Raw genomic sequence first — 26,992 nt, forward strand, 5'->3', positions numbered from 1 at the left:
CCTCTGCTCCCCTCGCAGCCCCCCACCCTTCTACCCCACCACCCCACAGGCCTGTGCCCCACAGCAGAGGGGTTGGAGCCTTAAAACCCACAGTGGTGACATGCCCACTGCCTCCAGCCCCCCTGGCATCCCCTGCCCTTAGCCCCCCTGCTCGCCCACGTCGGCCAGGCCATGTGTTGTGCAGGGACACCAGATCCCTGTGGCATGGCTCCCCACTTGCACTCTCCACTGCTGGGGGGACGTCCTGGGTACCAGGGACATCTGGATCCCCAGGGCATCCTGATTCTCGGAGCCCGACTCCGCAGTTGCTCCCCTGCATCCCAAATCCCCAGGGACCTCCCCAACCTCCCCCCGTGCCCTCAGTGGGGATATCCACACCCAGGGCACTGGATGTCCCCACAAAGGGGGCACCCAAATCCCAGGCACCCCCTCCCCAGAGCCTGACTCCCCCTGTACCCCACAGCCCAAGACGTCCCCAAAATCCCTGATGGGGACATGTACACCGAGGATGTCATCTCCCCTATCAGCTGGCTGCACCCCACAGCTGTGTACCTCCTCACACCACACCCCCCCACTGGGGACACCCCTCCCCAGGGCACCTCTTTGCCGAGGCCCCTTCACACACACACCCTGCACCCCATTGCCAAGGGCCTTCCCCAATCCCCAGCCGGTGGGGACCCCCAGAATGGGACATCCGCTCCCCAATCCCCGGCCATTGGGCCCCCCTAGAACCCCGATGCCCCCTCCCAACCCCTCCTCACTGGACCTCCCCAGAACCGGCGTACCCCTTCCTCAATCCCTCACCCACTGGGGACACCCCGAACGCGGATGCCCCCTCCCCAACCCGCCTCCTGGACCCCCTAGAACCCAGGCACCCCCTCCTCAACCCCTGCCAACCGGGACCCCCGCACTGGGGACCCCAGAGCCCCTCCCCAACCCCTCCACCGGGGGACACCCAGAAGGCGAGCAACCCCCGCACCCTCCCACCGGGCCTCCCCCAGAACACCCCTCCCCAATTCCCCGCCGCCCCGCCGCGGTGCCGCCCATCCCCGTGCCGGCCGGCCGGCCGGGGAACGGCGGCAGAGGGCGCTGGCCGGCCCGGGGCGGTGCCGCCCGGGGGAGGGCGCAGGCGGCGGGGCGGGCGGGGGGGGGGGGGGGGGCGCGGCGGGGCGCAGGAGCCGCGGGCGGCGGCCGGGGCGGAGGAGCCAGCGCGGCCCATGGCTCCGCGGCTGCCGCTGCCGCTGCTGCTGCTGCTGCTGCTGCTGCTGCTGCCGGTACCGGCGGCGGTGGCGGGAGGAGGAGGAGGAGGAGGAGGAGGAGGGGAAGGCGGGGGGAGGCGGCGGGCGGCGGCGACCCCCGACGGGACGGTGGCTAACTTGACGGTGGCGGTGGTACTGCCGGAGCGTAACGTGAGCTACGCGTGGGCTTGGCCGCGCGTGGGGCCGGCGCTGAGCCTGGCGCTGGAAGCGCTGGAGCGGGGCGAACCGCCGCTCTTGCCGCGGCCCTTCTCGGTGCGCGTCGAGTTTATGAGCTCGGAGCTGGAGGGCGCTTGCTCCGAGTACGTGGCACCGCTCAACGCCGTGGACCTGAAGCTCTACCACGACCCCGACGTCCTCTTCGGGCCGGGCTGCGTCTACCCCGCCGCTTCCGTGGGGCGCTTCGCCTCGCACTGGCGGCTGCCGCTCATCACCGGCGGGGCGGTGGCGGCCGGTTTCAGCCGCAAACGGGAGCATTACAGCACGACGGTGCGTACCGGGCCCTCGGCCCCCAAACTGGGTGCCTTCGTCTCCCACCTCCACGCCCACTTCAACTGGAGCACCCGCGCCGTCCTCCTCTACGTGGACCGCAAGACCGACGACCGACCCTACTACTTCACCGTCGAGGGTGTCTACCAGGAGCTGCAGGACGGCAGCAACCTCACCGTCCGCCACCACATCTACTCCCCCGACGAGGGCGGCCCCGACACCGCCGTGCACTTCATCAAGGCCAACGGGCGCGGTGCGTGGGGCGGCGCGGCGTGGGGGGGGGGGGGTCGCGGGGGACAGGGCTGAGCGCCCCGGGGAGGAGGGGTGGGGGGGGAGAGCGGAGGGGGCTCCCCGCGGGGGGGAATCGCCCAGGGCTCGGGGAGGGGAGGGGATAAAATCCTCCGTGGGGCGCAGCGAGGGGCTGAGGAAGCTGTGGGATCCGTGTGGGGCACAGTGAGGGGACAGGAGTGCGGTGGGACCCGTCTGCGGCACAGGTGGGGGGACGGGGGTGCGGTGTGGCACACAGAGGGTATAGCAAGGGGCTTGGGGGTGTGGTGGGACCTGTCTGGGGTGCAGCGAGGGGATGGGGGTGCTGTGGAGCACACGCAGGGCACAGCAAGGCGTCAGGGGGGCAGTGAGACCCATCTGCGGCACAGCAAGGGGACAGGGGGCCACTGAGATCCATGAAGGGCACAGCAAGGGGCTGAGAGGGCAGTGAGATCCGTGTGGGGCACAGCAAGGGGACGGGGACACAGTGGGATTTGTGTGGGGTGCAGCAACAGACCCAGGAGACAGTGGCACCTTTGTGGGGCACCATGAGGGTCTGAGGACACAGCGGGACCTGTGTGGGGTGTGGTGAGGGGCTGAGGACACAACAGGACCCATGTGGGGCACAGCAGAGGGCCAAGGACATGGTGGGACCCATGTGGGGTGCAGCAGGGGGTTAGCAGAGTGAGACCCATGTGGGGCATGGCAAGGGGCCAGGGGCACAGCGGGACCCGTGTGGGGCACAGGGAGGGGCTTGGAACGCAGTGGGACCCGTGTGGGGCAAGAGGATGGGCTGAGGGCACAGTGGGACCCATGTGGGGCATGGGGAAGGGTGGGCAAAGCGAGTTGTCCGTAGGGCACAGTGAGGGGTGAGCACATTTTGTCACGGTGGGGCGGGGGGAGCAGCAGGACCTGCATGGGGAGGTGGGTGCACGGGGGACAAGGCAGGACATGAGACCCCTGGGCCACCCCAGTGCCAGTGGGTGGGTCCAGGGCAGGGTGGGGGGCCACGGGGTCCCCCTCCCTGCCCCCCAGCCCAGTCACACTGTGCTGGGGGAGAGCCAGGGCAGACCCTCCCCTTGGTGTGACGCGTGGTGTTTGGGGCACTGGGGCCACCCTAACCTCTGTGTAAGCAAGATCAGGGTGTCCCTGGGGGCAGGTGGGAACCAGCCACCTCCTCGGAGGCTGAAGGTGATGGTGTGGACGTGGCCGTCTGAAGGGCAGCGCCGGCTGTGGTTACATGCCCAGAGCAGCCTGGTGCCGACAGGCCGAGGCGGCAGTGCCATGCTGGGGCAGAGCCCCCCAGGCTGGCAGCTGAGTGCCCCAGGCTGTGCCTGTCCCTGCTGCGCCCTGGGGACAGGGCTGGGGATGGCCCCACCCTGCTGATGGAGGGATAAATCAATTTGGTGCCTTGTGAGTGCCCCAGGAGAGCGGCTATATCGGGAGCGGGAGGAAATGGAGGGGCTTACGGAGGCAGCTGGAGAGCAAGGGCAGCCTGATGCTCTTCCATTATTGATGAGCGGGGTGTATCGATCCCGGAGCCAGCCGCTCCGCGATGCTTCTTAATGGATCCTGAGATGCTGTGTCATTAAGAAGGACATCGAGCTGGGACGAGTGGAGCCAGATGGGCCAGCAGGAGATGTGGCCAAGGCTGCGTGGGACCAGGCTGGGGGCGTGTGGCTGGGGTGCTTTGGGGTGCTGGACCAAGTTCCCCAGGGAGTGAGGCCGGTGGGGCTGGGTCCATGGGGCTGGGCATCCCATGGAGGGCTGTGGGAGCTGAGCAGCTTGTGGCTGCGCCTCTTGTTTCCTTGGCCGAGGAGCTGGGATGGAAGCTCCCTGCGTGTGCCATCACCAGCCGTGGGGGTGTGGAGCTTCACGTGGGGCGGGGGCAAAAGTCCGTGCAGGGAAAAAGGCTAAAATCAGCTATTCCTGTCAATGTTTCCGGCTTGGTGCCGTAAATCACCCCGATGGGAATCAATCCCTCCTGAAGCATGGCTGCTGGGGGAGGAGGTCAGGCGTGGGCAGAGACCTGGTGGCCCTCTGAGCCAGGATGCAGGGGAGTCTGGGCCCCTCTGGTCACAGCCCAGAGATGGGGGCTGGGTGTGGGGCTGAGTGCTTGGCCCTACGGGGACGGGTGCTCAGGGCTGCGATGCCGATGTTAGGTGCTTTCATAACCTGGGGGTGTGGGACAGGGAGTGGGGACCCTGCAAGGCTGTCCCGGGATGCCCACCCCTGCATGGCGTGGTGTGGAGAAGGAAGCAGGAGCTTCGGTTGCAGCCACATCCATGTCCGTGCCTTGCAATGACACCACATGTCATCCCTCTTCATGTCACCTTCCTTCTCCCAGCTGGTGGGCAGGAGTTTGGTAAACCTTTCCTGGGGAAAGCCGCTTCCCTGCCCCACCATGTGCCCCCAATGCTGCCGATCCCTGACATTCACAGCTTGTTTAAAGAGCGGGAATGGGGAGGATGTGGGTGCATCATCCCGTCCCGTGTACAGCCACCTCGCATTTCCCATTGCCCCCTCACCGGTGCCTGGGCGACGTGCAGGGGCCCACGTCTCTCCTGCCACTTGCAAAAGCGCTGATATAATTAGAGCTGTGGTTGAGGGAATTACCGGAGCATCTGCCTGCAAAGCCCAGGTCCCCTGCCTGGGGAGATGGCTGGGTGCTGCTGCTGGGATGGGAGTGCATTTGGTCGTCACCCCCCACAATCCCCCCAGGCGTGGGATGGCCACCTGGCCAGGGTGAGGGTCTCTGCGCTGTAGTGCCCTGTGCTGGTGGGGCTGCTCGAAACTGGGATTTGCAGGGATTTGCTGCCCAAAACCGGAATTCGCCCTCACTTCAGGTTTATCTTCCGTCATGCAGAGGTCAGGCAGTGTCCTGCCACCCCGTCTGCACGCTCGGAGTCCTGCCTGTCTGCTGGGGCCGTGCACTCTGCCTCGTCCATCATGGGCACCCCCTAAATAAATGCCTGGGGGCAGCATGCACCCTAGCCTCCTGGGATCCTGTTCCCCTTGTCCTCAGTGACGCTGGGGCTGCCTGTGGCCATTCACTGTCCCCTGGAGGGGGGTGCGTGAGCAGGCAGGGGTGCTGCTGGCCAGGCAGAAGGCTGCCAGCTGGAGGCAGCTGCTAGTGTCATGGAGAGCCCCGAGCGTTGACCCTTTCCTTCTCTGTGGCTCCTGCAACCTGTCCCTGGGGAGCCGTCCAGGCGCCATCGATCCCTTTGCTCGGTAGCCTTTGACCAGGCGGGTAGCCTTTGACCAGGCGGGCTTTTGCCGACGCTGCCGTGGGGGCTGGCTGCCTGGGGTGTCCCACCATCTGCCACCAGCTGTTGTGGCCCCCCAGCCCGTGTGGTGCCACGGGCTGCCTTTTTCTGGTGCCTGCGATGGCGTGGGGAGGGACCCATGCTGTGTCCCCATGGGGGGACGCTTTGCCTCCGCATGCTGTGGGGATGCTGAGCTGCCTGTCCTGGCCAAGAAATGTGGGGACGGCACATTTCTGGGTGCGGGACTAGAGAAGTAGGGCAAGTCAGGAGTGTTTATCTGAGGTATTGCAGCACTCAGAGGGAAATCATTTCAGACCCTGAAACGGGCTTTTGCTCACGCACAGCCCAAGCTTCTGTGATTTCCCTCTCCCCTGTGCCCAGGAGCCGCTCCACACCTCACTGTGGGTTTCCCGTGCCCGTGCTGGGTTTCTTCTCCCACCCGTGGGCTGCCTCGCTGCCCCCGTGGGTGAACCTGTCAGCCCTGCTGCCTGCATGGCCGGGTTGCCCTCCAGCAGCAGGGACCTTACCCCAGGGTGAGGGGCTTCCTTGCTGTCCCCAGCCCTCCCTGCACTCCGGATCCAGCCGGGGCCCCGGGCCCCATGCAGAAGGGCTGCGTGCCGGGGCCGGCGCCCGAGCGTGACATTCCTCCAGCACCCCCCACCGCCTCCTCCTCCTCCATTGCTCAATCCCGGGTTCCCAGCCAGGCTGGCTGGAGCGGGGGCCCTGGTTTTCCGGGGGGAGGGAGGAGGCAGTGGCAGGATCCTCAGAAAGGGCAGGGGAGGGCCCCTGCCTGGGGGGGTTTCGGACAGTCTCGGGTGCCCGTCCCCACGGCCCGTGGTGCCCCGTGGCAGCCCCACGCCACTCCCCGCTTAGCACCCGGGTGGGCATCCCGTCGGGTCTGGCGGAGCCCCCAGCAGCGGGTGGGGGCATGCGGGGCGGCTGGCCGGGGCCCGGACACCCCCTTGCTGCGTGGGTCGCACCAGCGAGATGCTCTGTTTCCAATTAGCGCCGGCGGCCGCCGAAGGTGCTGGAATCCGGGAACCTGCGCATTCCTGCCGCACGGCCGGCCGGCCGCGAACCCAAACATGGGTTTGTCCCGTTCCCCAGCCAGGGTTCCCCAGGGGCCTCTGGCGCACGGCTCCGACGCCTCTCCCGGCCCCCCCAGTCCCCCCCCCGGCGAGCAGCTGGGGACCTGATGCCGGGGATGGCTTTTGCTGGAGCAGGGTGTGTGTGGGTGCTGGAGCAGGGTGTGTGGGGTCTGTGCGTGGGGTGTCTGCCTCATATTTTGGAGCAAGGGTTCCCCTGTTCTCCTTTCCCCCTTCAGCCCGAGGTGGCTGATGGGGCAAGGGTGGGTCAGGGCCAGCGAGAGTGGTGGGGCTGAGCAGGCTCTGTGGCCACAGGGCACGTGGCATCAGAAGGCAGTGAGCCAAGCACTGCCCCGTCTGCCTGCTCCATCCTCCCCGCAGCCACAAAGCGTGCCCCCAGGGTGGCTCTGCTCCATCGCCCCAAGGGAAAGCATCCCGTCCCACAACTGGCTGGGGTGTCCCGGGGTGGGGTGGGATGGCATCGCCCCCCTGACGCCCCACGTCCCGCTGGCAGTGGTGTATCTCTGCGGACCGCCGGAGATGCTGCGGCAGATCATGCAGCTGGCGCAGCGGGAGAACCTCACCAATGGCGACTATGTCTTCTTCTACCTGGATGTCTTTGGGGAGAGCCTGCGGGGTGACTCTTCCCGCGACCCCTTCAAGCCCTGGCAGCAGAGCCCAGGGCAGGACTCGGGGCTGCGCAAAGCTTTCCAGGTGAGCTGTGCCCGCCTGCCTGGGGACGGGGACCTCCCCAGCCTGGCCCTGGTGTGTGAACCGGGGTGCTGTGCTCTGTTGCAGATGGTGCTGGTGATCACCTACTATGAGCCCCAAAACCCCGAGTACCAGCACTTCCAAACCCAGCTTATCCTGCGAGCTAAGCAGAAATTCGGGGTGCAGCTCAACTACTCCTTGGTGAGTGAGTCCGCCTGCGTGATGGGGCAGTGGGGACCCTCCACGTCGGGCTGTGGCACCTCACCAGGATGCAGAGGGTGGGACACGGCCACAGGCAATGCCAGAGGGGCCATCCCTGGTGGGAACAGCCATGGGCACTGCCGTCCCCGCAGGGTGCTTGTTGGCTCCGGTGTAGGGTTATGGGGCAGTGGGTGGGTGCGTGGCCCCGGCGTGGGGGTCCTGGGGCTGGGGTGCTCCTGCGCGCGTGGCCGTGGATGTGCTAAGGTCCCCCCGGCAGATGAACCTGGTGGCGGGGTGTTTCTATGACGGGATGCTGCTGTACGCCATGGTGCTGAACGAGACCCTGCAGGAGGGCGGCTCCAAGAAAAACGCCACCCACATCATCGAGAAGATGCGTGACCGCAAGTTCCAGGGTAATGGCGGGACAGGGACAGCTGGGCTGCGGGTGCCACAAGGGCAGTGGAACCTGGTCCCTGTCCCACCTCGGTCTTGCTTCTCCCACAGGGGTGACGGGGCTGGTGAGCATGGACAGCAACAATGACCGGGACACTGACTTCAACCTATGGGCCATGGGTGACCCTGAGAGCGGGCAGTACGAGGTGGGGGCTGGCAGCGGGATCCTGCTGGTACCCGGGACTGGGGGACGGGATGCTGGGGGGGCCTCAGCTCTCTCTGCTGTAGGTGGTGGGACACTACTCAGGCGTGGAGAAGCAGATCCACTGGCTGGGACGACCCATCCCCTGGGTAAAGGGGGCCCCCCCCTTGGACAACCCACCCTGTGTCTTCGACGTGGATGACCCTTCCTGTGATAAAAGTGGGTGTACTGGCTCCCCATGTCCCTCGGTCCCCAGCACCCTTCGCTGCGGAACCTGTGGCCAGCTGGGCCACGCTGACATGCCCTCCTGCCTGCAGCCCCCCTCTCCATGCTGGCCATCGTGGCTTTGGGCACTGGCCTCACCTTCGTCATGTTTGGCATCTCCAGCTTCCTCATCTTCAGGTCAGTTGGGGCTGGGAGAGCCTCTGCCTGGGCACCAGGCACCCCTCAGCCTGTGGCATTGGGGCAGGCAGAGCAGGGGCGTATGGGGGCCTGACCCCCCATGTGCCCCCCAGGAAGCTGATGCTGGAGAAGGAGCTTGCCAGCATGCTCTGGAGGATCCGTTGGGATGAGCTGCAGTTTGGGAGCCCTGAGCGGTATCACAAGGCAGCGGGCAGCCGGCTCACGCTGTCCCTGGTGAGAGCTGCCAGCCCTGGGGCACCACCCTCCTCCTGCCCCTGCTCCTGTGCTGCCCTCCCTCCCTGCGTGACACTCCTCCCTTGTTGATCGCCTACATGGCCCTCCATCCCCTACATAGCTCTCCATCCTCTATAGAGCCATGCTACATCCATCCCCTGCATGACCCTCCATCCCCTGCAGACACACTCTTGATTCATCCCCTACATCCCCTGCAGCACACCATACCTCATCTTATAGTCTTCACCCTCCCTACAGAGTGTGCAGAACTTGTCCTGATCTTGCAGAGCTTGTCCTGCACCATTCCCTGCACACCCCTGGGTGTCCCAGCCCTGCTCCACCGGTGCCTGTCACCCCCTGCCCCAGGGTCCCCATCCCTAACCCCCTCCTTCCCTGCAGCGTGGCTCCAGCTACGGCTCCCTGATGACCACCCATGGCAAGTACCAGATCTTCGCCAACACCGGCCACTTCAAGGTCAGTGCGGCAGGTGGGGAGCTGAGCCCTCCCCCCGAAAGCCCCCAGCCCTGTTGCAGTGCTCCCCCTTGGCTGCACCCCCAACCTATGGGATGCTGCCACCCTGTCTCTTCCCCCAAATCTGCCCAGTGGGCACTGACCTCTTCCCCCTCCCTGGCACCCCAGGGCAACGTGGTGGCCATCAAGCACATCAACAAGAAGCGCATCGAGCTGACGCGGCAGGTGCTCTTTGAGCTGAAACACGTAGGTTTGGGGTCTGGGCTGGGGTGGGCACCCTGCTTGGGGGTACAGAGGCTGGTTCTAGCAGTGGGAGGGGGGCTGGTGGGAGCAGCAGCCTGTCCCCTCTGACCTCAAGCCCATCTCGGCTCTGCTTCCACCTCCAGATGCGGGACATCCAGTTCAACCACCTGACCCGCTTCATTGGGGCATGCATTGACCCCCCCAACATTTGCATTGTCACTGAGTACTGCCCGCGGGGCAGCCTGCAGGTAGGGGGGCTTGGGGGCACCGTGGGTGACGCACACACACTCCTGGTGACCTGGCTGGGCTGGGTGTTGAGGACAGGGCTGTAGATGCTGGTGGCCACCCGAGCCCCACAGGACTCGCAGCAGACCTGCCCAAACAGGCGTCAGAGGCCAGGGGAGGGAAGGGGGTGGGAGCTGCAGAGCCCCCCTGCAGCTGGGTGCTTGGTGAGGCTGGTGCTGGTGCCACCATCCCCGGGGTGCTTGGCGGGGTCCACTCAATGTGCTGTCCCAGGATGTCCTGGAGAACGAGAGCATCAACCTGGACTGGATGTTTCGCTACTCCCTCATCAACGACATTGTCAAGGTACCCAAGCGAGGGGCACAAAGGGCTGGGGCAGGTGCCTGAGGGATGCCGGCTTCACTGCATCCATCTGTCCCAGGGAATGGCCTTTCTGCACAACAGCATCATCGGCCACCACGGCAGCCTCAAGTCATCCAACTGCGTGGTGGACAGCCGCTTCGTGCTGAAGATCACAGACTACGGGCTGGCCAGCTTCCGCTCACCCTGTGACGGCGAGGACACGCATGCCCTCTATGCCAGTGAGTGCCCACTGCCGGGGACCGGGGGACCAGGGGAACAGGGTGGCCCTGCCTCACCACCCCACGGCTGTGTCCCACCAGAGAAGCTGTGGACAGCCCCGGAGCTGCTGCAGAAGGGGCGCCTGCCCACCCCGGGCATGCAGAAAGCCGATGTTTACAGCTTTGGCATCATCGTGCAGGAGGTCGCCCTGCGCAATGGCCCCTTCTACATCGAGGGCATGGACCTGAGCCCCAAAGGTGAGCGTGAGGGGCAAGTGTGGGGTGGTCCCATCCCTACTGGGGAGGTCCGGTACTCACCAGCAGCCACCCCCCGGCAGAGATTGTGCAGAAGGTGCGTAACAGCCAGAAGCCCTTCTTCCGCCCCTCCATCGACATCGGGGTGCACAGTGAGGAGCTGGCAGTGCTGATGGAGCGCTGCTGGGCACAGGAGCCAGCCGAGCGCCCTGACTTCAGCCAGATCAAGATCTTCATCCGTAGATTCAACAAGTAGGTGGCTGGCGAGTGGGGAAGGTGGCCCTGGGTGGGAGCGGGGACAGTGGTTGGGGGGTATCTGTTCCCGCGGGGACAGCTGCCTGCACTCCGGCAGGGAGGGCAGCACCAGCATCCTGGACAACCTGCTGTCGCGCATGGAGCAGTACGCCAACAACCTGGAGAAGCTGGTGGAGGAGCGGACGCAGGCCTACCTGGAGGAGAAGCGCAAGGCGGAGAACCTCCTCTACCAGATTCTGCCTCAGTGAGAGGGGGCAGAGACGGGAGCGTGTGGGTCTGGGGGTTGGCATGGGGTCAGCGTGCACCCACTGCCATGCAAGCATGGGGTCCCTTGCCGGCTCTCCATGCTGGTGTAGGGCAAGGGATGCAGGGGGAACCGGGGGTTTTGGGTGGGAGCCCACCACCATCCCCCCCTGTCCTCGCCAGCTCCGTAGCGGAGCAGCTGAAGCGCGGGGAGACGGTGCGGGCCGAGGCTTTCGACAGCGTCACCATCTACTTCAGCGACATCGTGGGCTTCACCGCCCTCTCGGCGGAGAGCACCCCCATGCAGGTGAGAGCAGGGCTTGCGGGACAGCCCCCCTGCAGGGCTGGCAGAGGGGCTTACGCCCTGGCAGTGCCATCCGTGGGGCTGGGGAGACATGTCTGCTCCCAGCCCCACACGCACCCTTCCTCCATCCAGGTCGTGACGCTGCTGAACGATCTCTACACTTGCTTCGATGCCATCATCGACAACTTTGATGTGTACAAGGTGAGGGGAGGGTGAGCAAGTGCAGCCCCCTGAAGTGAGGCAGGCAGTAGGGAGCCCGGGGTGTACCCATTCTCCCTGACCCCACAGGTGGAGACCATTGGGGATGCCTACATGGTGGTGTCAGGGCTGCCGGTGCGCAATGGGAAGCTGCATGCCCGCGAGATTGTCCGCATGGCCCTGGCCCTGCTCGAGGCAGTCAAAACCTTCAGGATCCGGCACCGGCCCAACGACCAGCTCCGCCTGCGCATCGGCATACACACTGGTGAGCCCCCGTGCCGGCTGGTGCTGCGGCTGGGGGATGCTCGCCCGCCTGCCCGTCCTGCAGCAGCCCCGGGCATCTCTGTGCCCGCAGGTCCTGTGTGCGCCGGAGTTGTGGGTCTGAAGATGCCACGGTACTGCCTCTTCGGGGACACAGTGAACACCGCATCCCGCATGGAGTCCAACGGCCAGGGTGAGCCACAAGGCTGGCAGCCGGGGTCGAGTGCCACGGGTCGTGCCACAATCCCAGACCCAGCCATGTCCCTTTTGCCCCTCTGTGCCACCCAGCCCTGAAGATCCATGTCTCGTCCACCACCAAGGAAGTCCTGGATGAGTTTGGCTGCTTTGAGCTGGAGCTGCGTGGGGACGTGGAGATGAAGGTGAGGCTGCGGGGACCTCGGTGGGGTGCCAGCCCTTTCTGCTGCAGGGGCATGCAATGGGTGGCTGAGTTGGGGCTGGGATCCCTTGTCCCCCTTGGTGCTGGGGACAGCACCCAAGGAGCGGTGCTGGGGATGGGGAGGGTCTCACTGCCCCCCTCCGCCCCCCAGGGCAAGGGGAAGATGCGGACGTACTGGCTGCTGGGCGAGAGGAAAGACCCCAAAGTCATCTGAGCCCGGGGGCAGTGGCAGAGCCCCCAACCCCGATGGGGCCACCATGCTTCCCAGCGCTTGGCCCCCTCCGGGATGCACCGGCACCCCCCCCATCACCACAGCTCACCACCACCACTGCAGCCCCTCTGCTTCAGCAGGGCTCGGGCATGGGGGGGCTAGCGGCCACGGCACCGCCTGCCCCCCTCCATCGGCACCAGCAAAGCCCACCTCCCCCCACAGCCTCTGCTGGAGGGGGGGAACCGTCCCCAATCCAGACCGGGGGAGACCCCATATCCCCCCCACCCTCTGGGGTCCTGCTGCCCCTGCCCTCTCCCCCACGGCTCAGCTGGCTCTGAGCCGCTCCCGGGGCCTGGCTGCCCCGCAGGGCACTTTGCCGTCTCTTTTCAGTACCTGGCCGCTGGCAGAAGTTGTGGCCCTGTCACCCCCTCCCCGGGGGGTGGGAAATGGGGGCTCCTGCTGGGACTGACCCCTTGGCCAGGGCAGGCTTCAATGCCGCGGCTCCCACCCTCCCCAGTCTCCCCCTCCCCTGTACATAGCCCCGCCGGGTCATGTAAATAGCCCCCCCCTCCCCCAGGTGTAAATATAGGAATCACTGCAAACTATTTTGTTGAAATACAGACTTCCCCAAATCCCTCCGTCCCCTGACCTCTGCTTTGCTCTGCCGTAGAGTGCCAAGCAGGGTGGGGGCCCGAGGGGGCGACCCCAACATGGAGCTCAGCCTGGGCTGGGGATGCCTGACCATGCCAGAGCATCGTACCCCGGGGGTCCGGCTGCGGCGTGGCTTGGGGGTCCAGGCACGGGGAGCCAGCCGGTGCAGGGCGGCTGTGGCGGCGGCTGGCGAGGGTTCGGGACGGCGCTGGGAAGGCAGGGCCGCAGCGGCGGGGTTTGCTTTGGCGTGAGGGCTGCAGTGCGTTCCTCTGAGCTCATGCTCTGGCCGCGCTGCCGCTGCCTCTTACTGGAACCCACCTGTGCTTGGGGACGGGAACGGGGGCTGCGTGTCACCCGCCGTGGGGCGCCGGGAGAGGCTGTGGTCCCGGGGGACGGGGCTGTGCCAGGGGTTCTCCCTCCGTGCCCAAGGAGGGAGGCTTGGGGCCGTAACGTGTTCTGGGGCAACAGTGACTTGCAGAAGGGGCTGGAGGCTGTACACACGCCTGTGCTGCATGGCCCTGCTGGGAAGGGGATGCCAGGGACGTGGTGCTCCCCCTCCCAGTGCCCAGCCTGAGGACAACCCTGGGGTGGCAATGATACTGGGATCACCCATGCCTCCCTGCTTTTTATTTCTTGCGGGGCTGGAGCCAGCTGCTGAGGGGTGCACAGGGCAGGGGTGGCTCGAGGTACTCGGTGATGGGAGTGGAGAAGGCTGTGTTCCTCCGAAAGGGACTGTCCCCGCTGCAGATGCTGGTGACACCCTGGAAGGGAGGCAAGCGAAGAGGTCCCTGTCAGCAGCCACTGAGTCCCCCCAAGGTGCTGGTGGGGCAGGGTGCTGGGGGGCTTACAGGCAGGCTGCGGGCTTGCTCCAGCCAGAAGCTGCAGGGCTGCTCTGTGCAGTAGTTGTGGGGCTGCAGGTGGAAGCGATGTGACAGTGGGCAGGGGGGGACAGCATGCCTGGGGAACACACAGGAGCCTTGCGGGCTCCCTAAGGGCTGCAGTGAGCTGAGCGGGGGCTCACCCCTGCCTGTACCTGGGTGGCAGGCAGTGGTGTGAACTGGCAGTCCCCGACGCGGTAATCCCGGTGCGTGGTGGAGACCGACTCCATGGACATCTGGGGGGGACGGATCTCCTCCAGCATCTCCTTCCTACTGGCAGAGCAGACCCCACACCCCTCAGCTCTGGGGTGTCCCCTCGCCCTGGGCAGATTCCCTTCTCCAGGGCATGGCTCCAGGGGTGGGTGGCAAGCGGGGGTGCAGGCTTGCCTGTATTTCTGGTAGAGCATGGACTGCAGCATGGCCTCCCGCTGCCCTGCGGGGGGAAAGGTGCCATCAGCCCCGCAGCTAAGATCCCTTCGCTGCCTTTTTGGGGGGCACACTCAAGTGTGTGGGGGGGCCCTCAGCCTCACCTCGCCCCAGCAGCGGGGCCCTGTGTGGTGGGCGGTAGGTGTCCTTTGTGGTGGTGCTGTCAGTGGGCTGGGAGACGAGCTGGTGGACCAGCAGCCCGTGGTGGCCGTGCCGGTAGGTGAAGCCCTCGCCGCCCAGCTCCTGCCCCGGCATGGTGTCCAGGTTGTTCGTGGCTCTCTGGGGATGGACGGCGGGGGCTGTGGGAAGGGGGCAGGAGCCCACCCTGCAGTGCCCCGTGCCTGCTCCCAGCTTTTAGGCTTTTGATAGTCCCATGGGGCTCTGGGCAGTGTTGGGAGGTGGGGGTAAGTCACCCCCTCCTGCTGAGTGTCCATAAGCTGGGGGCACTGCCTCAGACCTAAGGTCATGCCACACAGGCAGGTGCCCGATGCAAGCCCTGGGAGCAGCCCCAGAGGCATGAGCTGCAAAAAGGGGGGACGGTCCTTCCAGCCAGCTCCTCAGGAAAGCTGGAGTGGGCACACCTGCGACTTAGGCAGGGCTGACCTCTCCTGCCTGCCGGGGGTCAGCCGGCCTCATACAGCCACCCCAACCCCCTGGGTGCCCAGGCTGCCCCTACAGCTGGCCAAGCGCTCTGAAGGCACTTGAACAAACTGTGGGGTCCCCAGGCTGTGGCATGGCTTGGCCCATGTCCCTGCAATGGGCTATGACAATCAGCTCCCGCCAACCCAGCAGCGAGCTCCCGTCTCTCCTCCCAAAGCCCCCCTGTCGCTCCCCACATGCCTGCCAGTGCCTTTTGTGCTATTGAATTTCATCCCCTTTCCATCCCGCTGGGCTCAAGGTCGTCCAGGGAGCCCCGGCTTGGCCAAGGGCAGCTATTTAAAGAGAGGGGGCTGCCTAGGAGCGGGGGGCTTCATCGGATCAGCATGTGGGACGTGGTGGGGTGGGTTTTGAGGGACATTTCCCCTGCTGGCCTCCCAGGCGTTGGTGGGGAGTTACCTCCTCCTGCCAGTTGTGGATCAGGCAGCTCCCCCGGGGAACCAACCAGCTGGGCTGCTCTGCTGGCGGCTGCAGGGAGGTGGGCAGCACTGGCACCGCGATGAGGGGCACCTCGGTGGGACAAGTCCCCCACTTGCTGGGACAGGGTGGCAGCTCGACCCCGCAGGGATCCTTCCCAGCCTCAGCAGCTGGCACCACGCTGGGCACGGCTGGCAGGGCCTCGGCGGACAGCTCAGCCATGGCCGACACCATCTCCTGGGGCACCTCGGCTGTGGCTGACACCTCCTGGGGCATCTCGGTCACGGTCATCAGTGTCTCCCTGTGGCACGGGGGCTTTGCTGTGGGCATCTCAGGCAGAAGGACATCACGCTGGAGCCCGACCACGCACGGTGGCCTCTCCCCAGGGCACACGGGAGGCACGTGGCCCGTCAGAGCCACCCTGCAGGTGGATACAGTCCCTGAGGAAAGGCGGTGGGGTGCATCCTTTGCCCCCTGCCCCACCACCGTGTCCCCATCCCCCACCAGCGTGGGCAGGGCCCTGAGGCTGGGGACCCCGTGTCCCCCACAGTGTCACCCCCACCCTGGAGTGGGGGACAAGGGACTCCTCTCCCTTTGCAGGGTGGAAGCGGTGCCTGATGCTGGGTCTGCACTCTGGAAGGGTCTCCCCCCTCCATAACTCCCCTCCCCCCCCCTTGCCCCCCACCAGCAACATCCCCCGCAGTGTCCCCAGCCCAGACTCTCCCCCCCCCAATGACCCCCCACCCCACTGTGCCCTCTCCCGGCACTCTGCACCCCCCAGCACCCCCTGCCTGGGCTCTGCCCCCTACCTCCTCCCCACGTGTGACCCCCCACCCCCCTCGCCATGCCCTCGACGCCCCCCATCTCCTAATGCCCCCCCCTCTCCCCTCAATGCTCCTCAGGCCCTGCCCCCAACCCACCCAGGCCCCTGCCCCCCAAATGTCTCCCTCGGGGGTCACCCCAAGGCCCTACACCCCTTAATGCCCCGCCCCGTCCCGGTACCCCGTTCCGGGGGTCTCGGCCCCCCGCCGCCGCACTCCGGGCTCCATGGCGCCTGCGCAGGGTGAAACCGCTCCGTCTCCATGGTGACGGTAAACACCGGCCGCGCCCCGCCCGCGGCCGCAAGCTCATTGGTGGCGCCCGGTGCGTGCGCACCTCTCATTGGCGGAGAGCCTGAAGGAGGAGGGGGGCGGGACCCACTCGGGGGCAGGAGGGCAAGGGGGCGTGGCGAGGACGAGGGGGCGTGGTGAGGGGCGTGGCCGGGGTAAGTGGGCGTGGCGGAGGGGCAGGAAGGGGCGAAGGCGCATGGCCGGGTCTGCTGGGGGGCCCGGCCCGGGCTCCAGGACCGGGGATTGTCCCTGCCCCTGGGGGTCCGTGTACCCCGGCCCCGGCCTGCCCTGGTGCCTTCGGTCTGCCACCAGGGAGGAGCCCTGGGCCCAGCCAGGGCTCGCAGCGCCTGGCCTGGGGGCAGGGGTGGCCCCACAGGCTCTCAGGGAGGGGGGACACGGGTGGGCACTCCACCCTGGCAAGGACAGCTCGGCCCCGTGGGGCCTGGGAACACGCTGCTCCCCACGACCTGACCCAAGTGACACCCCCCCCACCGCCATTTGGGCCTGGCCCTCGGGTGCACCCATCCACCCCAGGGACCCCGGCCTGGCCCAGGGTGATGGGGCGGGACGGGCCTGGCGCCTGGCTGGGCACAGCTGGTCCCCCGCAGGCGTGGAGCAGCTCCCCTCTCACCGCCAGTCCTCGCTGGGCCCCCCCCCGGCCCCCCATCCCCACGGAGGCCTGGCAGAAGAAGGGCCCTTTGATAGCACGTGGCGGGCTCCAGCGGGAGGGCTGTTATTCCAGCCCTCTGCGGTGCACACCGCCGGGGCCACCACGCGCTCGGAGCTGGGGCCTCTGTTTTTCCTGGCCGGAGATGTGCCTGGCCCCTCTGGCCTCGGCTGGCCGGGGCCCCCAGCGGGTACCGCTCCTCCCTCTGGGCGCTGGGCCTTGCGCCAAGCAGGGGCTCCTTCGAGCCCATCTGCTGCGCAGCTGCGGTGAAGAGGGAGAGACGTGCGCCGGAGCTCAGGCTCGGCAAAGTGGAACCCCCCCCCTCCGCCCTCCCCGCCATGCTGAGGCTGCACCAGCCCTGCTGCCACTGGAGGTGGGTAGTCTGGGTGGCCCGAGGGTTTGGTGCTCGCTGCGAGGGTGCTGGGGTGTGTGCTGCCGGTGGTGCCCCCCATGCTCAGACCCGGGCACAGGGCTGGCCCCTGAGGTGCACCCATACCCCAGATCATGCTGGGGGGGGGGGGGTGGCAGCCTTGGTACCCTGCCCCAGCTTGCACCCTAGGGTGGTCTTCCCAGGAGCATCCCCAAATTCCCCACCAGACACATGTCACCTTGTCCCTGGGGCAGCCAAAAGCCTGGCCAGGCAGCACGGGTGCCAGGGGGACACCGAAGGGACACTAAAGGCACCACAATACAGTGTGGGACAGGGACCCTGGCGATGCCAGCCTGGGGGTGTGCACTCACCGTGGGGCAAAACACTCTGGGGTGGCATATGCGGCAGCGCCGTGGGGCTGCACCCTGGCAGCACTACCGTGGGGCGGCAGCATTCCTGGAGCTGCTGGAGCACATCTGGCTGCCTCTCGCCGGCTGACACATCCCCCGCCGCCCCCCTGCCCAGATCTTTTGGGAACTTGCGTCATTTGTGATAGTCTTTGGCTGAGGAATGAAAACAGCCGTTGGCCCCCCCTGCTCCCCCCCCCCCCCCGCCTCAGCCCAGCCCCATGGGGCTGTGACCGCTGTGCTGCCCCGGGACTGACAAAATAAACCTGGAGCAGAAGGAAATGCAATTGCAGGCGTCCAGCCCCTGACCTCGCGTGCCAGAACTTGCCCTCCACCAGGCACGGCATTCCCGGGGGACTGCTCCTGTTCAGCCCTGGGGGGGGTGATGCACTGGGGATTCCTGGCTCCTCTTTGGAGTCCTCAGCTCCGCAGGGACCCCCAGCCCCTCTTTGGGGTCCCCAGCTCCAAGGCAGGGCTGTCCCATGTCCAAGAGTGACCCCAACTCATGCCGAGGCTCGAGCAGGTCTTGGTGGCGAGAAGCAGCAGCACCCAACATTTTTAAGGTTCATTCGCACCCCAGAAACATTCCCCATACTATACTGGGTAGGTGGGAGGAAGCGACCGGGCTCTGCCACAACCCCACGCTGCTCCCCGGGGGGGGGGGCCCTGCCGCCAGCGCCACCGAGCCGGAGGCTGAACAGAGCCGTCATTCTCCCCGGCGAGCTGCGGTCCCCTCTGCGGCTGGCGGGGGGCCCAGGCGGCCCCACCGACGGTGCCAGGTGGGCCGTGCACCGCGCCAGCACCGCCCCCCCCCCAATGCTAAATATAGCCACGGCGCCCATCCGCTTCCCAGTGCTCTATGGTGTGCAACGCTTGTGTTTTGCACGGCGGTGCACGCGCATGGGGGGGGTCTGGGGTGTGCGGCACGATGTGTTCTCTGACAGTCGTGCACGCACGGGGGGGGTCTGCTGCACGCAACGCAACGTCGTGCACAGCGGCGTGCACACCGTGGGGGCCTGGGGTGTGCAGGGCAGCGAGTTTTGCACGGCAGCACATGGGCCAGCAAGCGCGGTGGTACAGTGGTAGGTGTATGTGCAGCGGGCAGCAGGCACACCAGGCAGCCCACCCTGCACTGCCCTTAGCTCAAGGCTGTGAGACACCTGGGAGCTCCCAGCGAGGGCCCTTGGGGGTGGAGTAGATGTGCAATTAGCGCTTTTAGTTCAATTTAGTGCAGTTAGTTCACTTTTGCAAGGCAAAGAAGCCATCAGTGCCCGGCGCAGGGCTCTGGCAGCAACACGGGAGTGCCTGGGGGGCACCCAGGTGCAGGGTGGGGGGCACGCAGGGGTGCTGGCGCTGTGTCATGGCAGTGGGGCTGGGTGGGCACCCCCGGGACGTTCCCCAGCTCAGGGACACCCTTGCGGCACCCGGCCTGCCCAGCACCAGGATGGGCCTTTTGCCTGTGGGACATGGGCACCCCCCAAAAACCTCATGCTTCAACTGGGGGGCTCCAGAGCATCTCCAGCATGGGCAGGTTGGGACGTGGGGAGCCCAGACATGCCCTTCCCCCCCCCCCCCCCAAGAAGCAGGGCACCAAGTCCCACCCGTGTCCCTCTCCCACATCCTGCTGGCATGTCCCTGCTGCTGTGATGCCCGAGGCTGCCCACGCCCACGCCCACCCCCACCCCCAGGAGGGCCACCCCGACACAGAGCCACTGCTAAGGAGATGCTTTATTGGGGGGCAGTGAGTCGGGGGGGGGGGTGTCAGCCGGGGGGCCAACCCAGCTGCCGCCCCCCCAGCACGTGGAGGTGCAGATGGTAGACGGACTGGGCGCCATGTTTCCCGTCGTTGATCACTGCCGGGAGAGGGATGGGAGGGGGGGTGGGGGGTCAGGCTAACCCCACACATCCCCAGACCCCCCCCCGGGACCACCGGCGAGGGTCCTGCCCCATGGCACGGAAGGGGACACCAACTCACCGAGGCGGTAGCCGTCAGCGAGCCCCTCTGCCTGCGCCGTGTGTGCTGCCACCACCAGCAAGTGCCCCAGGAGCTGTGGGGGGGTGGGTTGGGGAGCAGGAGGGTCAGCACCGTGCGTGTCCATCTGTCCGTCCCTCACCCAATGTCCCAGGGACATCGCCCCCCCCCCGCAACCCACCCAGACTCACCTCAGTGTCCTGGGGACCCACGCGGCTGATCCGGGGGATGGGGCGCTTGGGGATCACCAAGAAGTGGACGGGGGCTTGGGGGGCCACATCGCGGAAGACCAGGCACTGCCGGGGGAGTTGTGGGGAAGCAGGCTGAGCCCCGCACCCATGGGTGCTGCCCCCCCCCCCCAAAACCCCACCCCGGTGGGGACAGGCGGCCCTGCTGTCCCCGCTACCTTGTCGTCTTCGTAGAGGATGGTGGCGGGCACGCTGCGGGCGATGATCTTGCTGAAGATGGTGGGCTGCCCGCCCGACTCCTCGCCGGCCGCCGCGGCTCGCCGCGCCTCGCCCACCTCCCCGTCCGGCCCGCCGGGCACCGCCACGCAACGCTAGGGCCGGGGGGCACACGGGGGGCTTACGGCCTGGCCCCCCCCGCGGGGGGACGGGGACCTCCCCGGCCTAGGGTGGCGGGGGCACGGGGTGCGGGGTGACACGCGTGCAAGGGTGACGGGCGTGGGGGTGCATGGGGGGGGTGGTGGTGATTGAGGTGATGTGGGGGGGGGTGTGCCGGTGTGATGGGATGCACGTGGGGGTGCACGTGGGTGCTCCCAGCCCCCCCCCCCCCCCCCCCCGCCGCGGCGTGGGGGTGGGTACTGCGGGGCTCACGCCCCACCGAGGACCTTGCCCGGGGGTGGGAGCAGAACGAAGGCACGGCCGGGCCCGGCCACCCCCCCCGGTCCCGGTCCCGGTCCCCCGTCCCCCCCCCCCCGACTCCCGCCCTCGCGCCCACCTGCCCCGCGCGCAGCGCGCCCCGCGCCGCCCAGCCGCGCGCCAGCCCCCGCGCCAGCACCGCCGCCATCGCCGCCGCGCTGGTACCGCCCCGCCACCTCATTGGCTCCCGCCCCTGCCACACCCCCCCTCCCTCGGCGTCTTAAAGCGCCCGCAGGCGCCTGCACCCACGCGTGTCACGGCCGGGCCCTGTCCACGCCAAGCCCCCGCCGGAGAGGAGCGTGTAGGGGTCCCCGCCCCGCCCTCCGTGGGTGCCCTGAACACGGGTGGCACCACAACCCCCACCCCCTGCACCCCACAGGTGGGTGCCATGAACACGAGTGGCGGTGCCCCCACTCCCCCCCCCCCCCCCCAAAAAAAGACGACCCCCGGGAGGGAGGCTGGGCCAGACGGTGTTTATTGGGTGCTCAGAAGCCCATGCGTGGGCGCTTGCGGCGGGGCTGGGAGGCGGAGGAGAGCTGGCTCTGGGAGGAGGGGATGCAGAGCTGGCTGGCCTGGCTGCCAGGGAGCTCCGGGGGCTCAGGGGGGTCGTCGGCCCACACCGCCAGGTAGTCCCGCAGCGTCTTCCGCCGCTCCTTGGGGATGCCACGGCAGCGCAGGCTCTGGGAGGAGAGCAGGGCTTCGTCGGGCAGCGGTGAAGCCGGTGGGACGCCAGCCGGTGGGGAACCCTCCCGTGGGACCACGGCGGGTGGGCCGGGGGAGAGCGACGTGGGGGCCGTGTCGCTCAGCTCCGACAGCTCAGACTGGTAGGTGAGGGAGGAGGTGAAGCTGGCCGAAAGGCTGCGCCGGCCCCGGGCTCGCTTCTGCCGCTGCCGCCGCTCCCGCAGCGCCCGCTGCCTCTGCGCCATGTTGAAGCTCGTCCTCTCTTCCCACCACTGCCCCCAGTCCCCGGACCAGGCCGCCGTCAGGCGGGCGCTCAGGGGGTCCGGATCCCCCACCAGTGCCAGGGGCTGCGGTGGGGTGCAGGGTTGGGAGGCCAGGGGGTCCCAGCGCTGGATGCAGCCCCCTTCCCGCATGGTCTGCCGCAGCTGCTCGCGCAGCTGCCCGTGCAGGGTGCTGGGGCCCACTGACGTCGCCAGCTCTTTGCGGGTGAAAAGGCGCTTCTGGCTGAGGGTGGCGGGGTAGGCGTGCCGGGGGGGCTCCCTGCAGCCCTCCGAAAGAGCCTTCAGCCAGCGGCGGTAGCGTAGGGCTGCGGCTGGGCTGGGCACCGCCGGGGAGGGCTGAGGGCTGGCACAGGGCTGCTGGGGGAGTTTGGCTTCCTCCGGGGCTGCTGGTGTGCCCACGTCCTCCTCCTCCTCATTGATAATCACCTCCAGGTTGGACAAGTAGAAAGTTTGCTCTTCCTCCTCTTCCTCCTCTTCTTCTTCTTCCTTGCTGCCCAAGGCCGGCGGGCTGCTGGCAGGGGTCTCGAAGAGCGGGGAAGAGCCAGGGGCTGTCATGGCCTCATCCCCTGAGGTGGGTGCAGGGGGCTGCGCTGCCTCGTGGGTCAGCCTCTGGCAGAAGACATCCCCAGCCTCGGAGAGCTGGAAAACTAGCAGGGACTCCCGCGGCCCATCCTCCTGCAGTGCAGCAGCCAGCCCTGTGGGGACAGGGGAGGCATTGCCACTGCTGTCCTGGCCCTGGGGACCCTCCTGGGGCTTGGCCAGCAGTGGGGGCTGCCTCCGCCCACTGCCACGGGCACACTCACTGCTTGCTCCTGCCCCCCATGTCCTTTTCTAGGTCATTAATCTCTTCAACAGGGTTGTTCAGGGCTTTGCTTTTGCTTTTTCAACCACTCCCCCCCAGCCCAGGGCATGGCAAGGGCTATAACCTCAACACCCCGCCAACCCACATTCTCCCCCCCAGGACCTGCACCCCAGGATGATGCAGGGCACCCACCGGCAGCCGGGGTGCCAAGGCGCTGCTGGAGCATGCGGTGGTGGTGCGGGAGCTGGACAGGCAGGTGCTGCAGGCAGCCGGCGATGCTGTGCAGCTTCTGTGGAGGCCCCGCCAGCTGGCAGGCCGACCGGCTTCCCCCTGCGGAAGGACAGGCCAAAAATTGGTCAGTGAGCACCGATGCCGGGACAGCAGCTAGTCCCGGTGGCAAGGAGGCTGGGAAGTGGGCACAGAGGAGATCTGGTCCCGCAGCACCCCAAAGCCCCATCTCTCACCCTGGTATTGCAGCAGCAACAGCTCCTGGGTGTGGGATGCACCGAGCAGCACCTTGTGGCTCCTCTCGGGGCCCCCCGGTGTCAGGTGGGCAAAGAGAGGGGGGGCCTTCATCATGTGTGCCCACTTCAGCACGGGCACCAGTGGCAACCGCTCGTCCAGCACGTACACGGAGAACTGGGACAGGGAAAGGACAGCACGGCTCGGGGGGGCTCACCCAAACACGCCGTGGCAGCCCCCCTCAGCTGGGCGATCCCTCTGCCCCATGGGTGCTGGGAGCGGGGGCTGTGCTGGGCTGTCCTCCCCCATCCCCGCTGTCCCCCCAAGGTGCAGCAGGACTCACCTGGGTGGTGACAAGGTGCTGGGAAGGGTGAGCCCTCCCCAGGTACATGGGCAGCACCACACGCTCACCCTGTTGGCAGCCTGCTTCCTCGCCCACCTTGAACAAGTCGAAGTGGCATCTCTCAGGGGCCTGCAGCAGCAGAGTGGGGTCCTGTCAGCAACCTGGGCTTGGGAACCCTCTTCCTCGCCCACCGCCGGCCCCCTGCCCACCCTCCCGGGCTCACCCGGGCATCCAGGCACTGCAGGCCAGTGCGGTCGGCACAGCTCAGCACCCGTGGGTGGGCGGTGAAGTCGCTCCAGCGCCAGGGCGAATGGTCCCGAAAAAACATGGTCTGGGGGTTGTGGCGGAGCCGCTGCAGCCTGCGGGGAGAAGGCAGCGCTGGCACAGGGCAGAGCTGCCCCTCTTGCTTGGGTTCCCCCCACCCCCCTGAGACCCAGGGGTCTGCATGAGCCTCCTCCTGGCCCCAAGTGCCCTATCTCACCCCCTCTCGACGCTCCAGAGGTAGACGGCTCCGCTCTGGGTGCAGACAGACAGCTCCCCGGGGAGGTGAGGGCTGCGAGATGGAGGGCATAGCATCACCGTGGGGGCGAGAGCATCCGCCACAGTGGAGAGGGCTGCAGAGGCAGCAAAGCCCCCTCCTCGCAAAGCTCCATTCCCCCAGCACCTACCTGACGGTGAGGCAGGAGGCAGGCACGCTGGTGCGGATGACCTGCAGTGGGGTGGGGGCCGCCCCTGTCCTGCCCGGCACCCTCCAAACGCCACAGTGATAGTCTGAGCGGACGCCAACGAAATCTGGCAGGGGACAGGAGACAGCACGTGAGATGGCAGCGTTCCGGGGGCTCCCTGCTGTCCCTCCACCCCACCCCACACCCTACCCGCCCCGAGGTACGGATCCCGGCCTACAGATCCCAGGGCTGGCTTACCTTCCCCGTCCGCCCGGGCGGCAGCCACTTGCCGGATGCGCCCATTGAGCTCAAACTGTGCCGGGGAGCCCCGGGCACGGGGCAGCTCCTCTAGCACCACGTCCTGGAAATCTGGGGTGCCGGCTAAGGGCAGTGCAATGCGACCCCCTCTCCCCTCCCCAAGGACACCCCATGGGGAAGGATACAGAGGTGGTTCATGGCCTGGCCTCCAGGGTACGCCAGGCGGCCCATGCGTGCCCCCACGTCTTTGGGGGGCAGCCAGGCCAGCGCTCCCCCGGTAGAGCTGTCGTCAAAGAGCAGGCCGCCCCACTGCAGCAGCAGCTCCTCGTGCACATAGTCTGCCAGCAGCCCCAGTGGCACCTCGAAGAGCCAGTCGCGGCAGAGGTGGGAGAACCAGCGCAGGCGAGGGGCAAGGTGCTGCCGGGGGCAGCCGCTGCGGGAGTACAGACAACGTCAGGTGGGGAGAGAGAGCAGGAGTCCTCTCAGTGCTTTCCAGGGCAGATGTCATGGGGACACTTACCGCCTGGCCTCCAGACGGCCAATTTCCTCCATCAGGGCCGTCATCCGGATGGTGTTGTCCCGGGCCTGTCTCTGTGGGGAGAAGAGGCAGAGGCTGGGGCTGGCAGCTGCAAGGAGAAGGGTGGGGGGCAGCATTGTCACCCCTGGACGGACACTGACCCTCAGTTTGGAGTTGCCCAGGTAGAAGTTCTTGTGCAGCAGCCGCCCCAGGGAGCCAAATGCATCTTCTGGGTGGTCCACAAAGAAGTGGCCCAGCTGCATGGGAAGGACAGGGAGAGGTTGGGATGTGCACGGATCCTGCGCCATCCCCCCAGGTCCTTGGCGGGACACAGCACCCCAGGCCCTACCTGCTTGGTGAAGTCCAGAGCGGCTCCAGACTTGCCTGCCTGGAGCTTCCTGCGCAGGACACCACGGTAGAGGATGTCCTGAGGCATGAGCGAGGGGATCCAGCAGCCTGCGAGGAGAGGGCAGGGGTCGGTTGGTACCACGCAAGTACCGGGACACCGCTGTAGCACCACGGCTTGCCCGTCCCCGCTCCCTCCTGTGCGAGCACCCCCGGAGAGAGCTGCTAAAGCTCCCTGTGCCAGTGCGGCAGAGCCGCTGGGAATCCCGAGCCGCAGGGCATCTCGGCAGGCGGGTGCAGAGGCTGAACGGGGCGTCCCCCCCGCCGCTCCCCTTCTCCCACCCCCGGCGGCCCTCACTCGCGTTGGGAGGCAGGAAGGGCACGGCAGCGGCGTCGGCGGGTTCCCAGCTCTCGCCCATCCCGCCGCGGCGGGGCACGAAGGTCGTCTCGGCCTGCAGGGAGAGGAGGCGGGAGGTGAGAACGGCCCCCGCCCGCACCCCCCGCCGGGCTCCCACAGTCCGGCCCGAAGCCCCGCGCCCGGGCAGGGCGGGTTGCGCCGCGGCCTCACCTGGCGGCGGCGGGGACCGGCCTCCAGCACCTGCCCGTACTCGCCCCAGCCGGCGGCCGGACCAGGGCCGCCCTCCTCCCGGGGCGGGCCGGCACTAAAGTAAGAAGGGAAAAGAACGGCCGGGAACTCCATGGCGCCGGGGGGCGCAGGGCGCGGGGCGGGCCTGGACCGGGCCGGAGGGTCCCGGGGGGGTCCCCGCGGTGTCCCGGGGCGGTCCCGGGGGGGTCCCCGCGGTGTCCCGGGGGGGGTTCGGGGGTTCCCGGAGGGTCCCGGGGGGGTCCCGGTGTCCGGGAGCGGTCGCCGGTCGGTGCCCAGGCGGGAACGGCGCCGCCACCGGAAGTGGCGACACCACAGCGCCGCGCACCAATCAGCGCCCGAGAACGGAGCGGAACTAGAGCGGCGCGCCGGCGGCAGCGCGGCGCGGAGCACTACCGCCCCCTGGCGGTCGGAGGGGTGCGTGGAGTGGGGGAAGCAAACGCGCCTCCGCCGCCGGGACCGTGGGGGGCGGCGGGCATCGGGACGGGACCGGGCGGGGGGGAGCGGTGGGCAGCGGGCTGGGCCAGGATCGGCAGGGCAGAGCACCCCCGGTAGTGGGGCTGCGCCCACGAGTAGCCCGCCCGCCGTGGCCGAGGAGGACGGTGATGTCAGGAGAGTTCGGGGGTGATGTCAGGGGAGTTTGGGGAAGCGGGATGAGATCGTTTCCAGTCAGGGTGCCCTCATCCCCGCAGGCGTTGCCCAGACTCCCTCTCCCGGACACCTCCTCTGTAAGACAAATATTATAATTCATTATAATAAGATGGCAGCCACCGTCGGAAAACCTTCTGACCCCCATCAAACACCCCCCATAGGTAGTCCCCCCCCAGACCCCCTAGGCAGCCCTCGCTGCTGCCCAGCCCCTCTCCACAAGATGCCCTCTTTGCCCCCAGCGTTGTAGCCCCCTTGTCCCCCTGCACTCCCAGCCCCACGGCCCCTTTCACCTACGTCCTGTGTCCCCCTTGCAACCCAGCCCCATGGCCACCTGCATCCCGGCTTCGTGTTCCCTGTCCCCCTGCCCTGTGTCCCTGAGCCCAGCTTGTGCCCCTGTCCCCCAGCCCTTATCCCTGTCCTTACACTGTATCCCTGTCCCCTGCCCCAGGCCCCTGTCCCCAGCTTGTGTCCCTGTCCCCCAGGCCCCTATCACTGGCTCCAGTCATTGTCCCTGTCCCCAGCCCCATGTCCCTGTCCTGAGCCCCGTGTCCCTGTCCCCCAGGCCCATGTCCCTGACTCCAGCCTGTGTCCCTGTCTCCAGCCATTGTCCCTGACCCCCAGCCCCATGACGCCAACTCCAGCCTGTGCCCCTCTCCCCCAGCCCCATATCCCTGTCCCCCAACCCCATGTCCCTGTCCCCCAGCCCCATGTCCCCAGCTCCAGCTTGTGTCCCTGTCCACAGCCCTGTGTCCCTGTCCCACAGCCCCATGTCCCCAACTCCAGCCTGTGTCCCTGTCCCCC

The 26,992-nt window shown here is 67.5% G+C and overlaps 4 protein-coding genes across 4 annotated transcripts; 1 reads left to right on the forward strand and 3 right to left on the reverse strand.

Moving 5' to 3' along the window:
• Nucleotides 1-1,202: 1,202 nt before the first annotated feature.
• On the forward strand, nt 1,203-12,782 carry NPR2 (natriuretic peptide receptor 2). Its single transcript, XM_052778416.1, has 22 exons — nt 1,203-1,998; nt 6,878-7,077; nt 7,162-7,275; nt 7,553-7,688; nt 7,780-7,874; nt 7,957-8,089; nt 8,188-8,272; nt 8,386-8,506; nt 8,906-8,980; nt 9,146-9,223; nt 9,364-9,468; nt 9,737-9,808; nt 9,885-10,044; nt 10,126-10,281; nt 10,362-10,530; nt 10,631-10,777; nt 10,960-11,083; nt 11,213-11,281; nt 11,369-11,543; nt 11,634-11,732; nt 11,828-11,919; nt 12,088-12,782. Exons 1-22 carry the CDS (start codon nt 1,218-1,220, stop codon nt 12,148-12,150), a joined length of 3,249 nt encoding a protein of 1,082 aa, XP_052634376.1. The 5' UTR covers nt 1,203-1,217; the 3' UTR covers nt 12,151-12,782.
• A 628-nt stretch (nt 12,783-13,410) lies between these two features.
• SPAG8 (sperm associated antigen 8) lies at nt 13,411-16,284 on the reverse strand. Its single transcript, XM_052778417.1, has 7 exons — nt 16,179-16,284; nt 15,159-15,597; nt 14,207-14,381; nt 14,064-14,109; nt 13,832-13,946; nt 13,647-13,709; nt 13,411-13,559 (listed from the first exon to the last, which is right to left on the reverse strand). The coding sequence occupies exons 1-7, from the start codon at nt 16,223-16,225 to the stop codon at nt 13,425-13,427; spliced, it is 1,020 nt and encodes a 339-aa protein (XP_052634377.1). The 5' UTR covers nt 16,226-16,284; the 3' UTR covers nt 13,411-13,424.
• A 3,155-nt stretch (nt 16,285-19,439) lies between these two features.
• HINT2 (histidine triad nucleotide binding protein 2) lies at nt 19,440-20,763 on the reverse strand. The gene is made up of 5 exons (XM_052777725.1): nt 20,662-20,763; nt 20,108-20,260; nt 19,893-20,024; nt 19,705-19,777; nt 19,440-19,582 (listed from the first exon to the last, which is right to left on the reverse strand). The coding sequence occupies exons 1-5, from the start codon at nt 20,761-20,763 to the stop codon at nt 19,491-19,493; spliced, it is 552 nt and encodes a 183-aa protein (XP_052633685.1). The 3' UTR covers nt 19,440-19,490.
• A 278-nt stretch (nt 20,764-21,041) lies between these two features.
• TAF1C (TATA-box binding protein associated factor, RNA polymerase I subunit C) lies at nt 21,042-25,678 on the reverse strand. Its single transcript, XM_052778648.1, has 14 exons — nt 25,505-25,678; nt 25,295-25,388; nt 24,941-25,047; nt 24,753-24,848; nt 24,595-24,665; nt 24,260-24,507; nt 24,075-24,185; nt 23,820-23,943; nt 23,633-23,704; nt 23,375-23,510; nt 23,152-23,280; nt 22,811-22,985; nt 22,539-22,676; nt 21,042-22,239 (listed from the first exon to the last, which is right to left on the reverse strand). The coding sequence occupies exons 1-14, from the start codon at nt 25,634-25,636 to the stop codon at nt 21,068-21,070; spliced, it is 2,805 nt and encodes a 934-aa protein (XP_052634608.1). The 5' UTR covers nt 25,637-25,678; the 3' UTR covers nt 21,042-21,067.
• Nucleotides 25,679-26,992: the final 1,314 nt, after the last annotated feature.

The sequence above is a fragment of the Harpia harpyja genome, chromosome Z, assembly GCF_026419915.1.
Source record: "Harpia harpyja isolate bHarHar1 chromosome Z, bHarHar1 primary haplotype, whole genome shotgun sequence".
NCBI lineage: Eukaryota > Metazoa > Chordata > Aves > Accipitriformes > Accipitridae > Harpia > Harpia harpyja.

What these genes read in the sequence shown, in the direction of transcription:
- NPR2 (XM_052778416.1), top strand. Translation starts at nt 1,218, where the DNA reads ATGGCTCCGCGGCTGCCGCTGCCGCTGCTGCTGCTGCTGCTGCTGCTG. An exon ending in CATCAAGGCCAACGGGCGCG is followed by an intron (nt 1,999 to 6,877) that starts GTGCGTGGGGCG and finishes TCCCGCTGGCAG; the next exon opens with TGGTGTATCTCTGCGGACCG. An exon ending in TGCTCTTTGAGCTGAAACAC is followed by an intron (nt 9,224 to 9,363) that starts GTAGGTTTGGGG and finishes TTCCACCTCCAG; the next exon opens with ATGCGGGACATCCAGTTCAA.
- SPAG8 (XM_052778417.1), bottom strand. Translation starts at nt 16,225, where the DNA reads ATGGAGCCCGGAGTGCGGCGGCGGGGGGCCGAGACCCCCGGAACGGG. An exon ending in GCCGAGACCCCCGGAACGGG is followed by an intron (nt 15,598 to 16,178) that starts GTACCGGGACGG and finishes ATCCACCTGCAG; the next exon opens with GGTGGCTCTGACGGGCCACG. An exon ending in AGCAAGCCCGCAGCCTGCCT is followed by an intron (nt 13,560 to 13,646) that starts GTAAGCCCCCCA and finishes CCTCCCTTCCAG; the next exon opens with GGTGTCACCAGCATCTGCAG.
- HINT2 (XM_052777725.1), bottom strand. Translation starts at nt 20,763, where the DNA reads ATGAGGTGGCGGGGCGGTACCAGCGCGGCGGCGATGGCGGCGGTGCTG. An exon ending in TGGGTCCCCAGGACACTGAG is followed by an intron (nt 19,778 to 19,892) that starts GTGAGTCTGGGT and finishes ACCCCCCCACAG; the next exon opens with CTCCTGGGGCACTTGCTGGT. An exon ending in CGCTGACGGCTACCGCCTCG is followed by an intron (nt 19,583 to 19,704) that starts GTGAGTTGGTGT and finishes CTCTCCCGGCAG; the next exon opens with TGATCAACGACGGGAAACAT.
- TAF1C (XM_052778648.1), bottom strand. Translation starts at nt 25,636, where the DNA reads ATGGAGTTCCCGGCCGTTCTTTTCCCTTCTTACTTTAGTGCCGGCCCG. An exon ending in CCGGTCCCCGCCGCCGCCAG is followed by an intron (nt 25,389 to 25,504) that starts GTGAGGCCGCGG and finishes CTCTCCCTGCAG; the next exon opens with GCCGAGACGACCTTCGTGCC. An exon ending in CCTTGGCACCCCGGCTGCCG is followed by an intron (nt 22,240 to 22,538) that starts GTGGGTGCCCTG and finishes CTGTCCCCACAG; the next exon opens with GGCTGGCTGCTGCACTGCAG.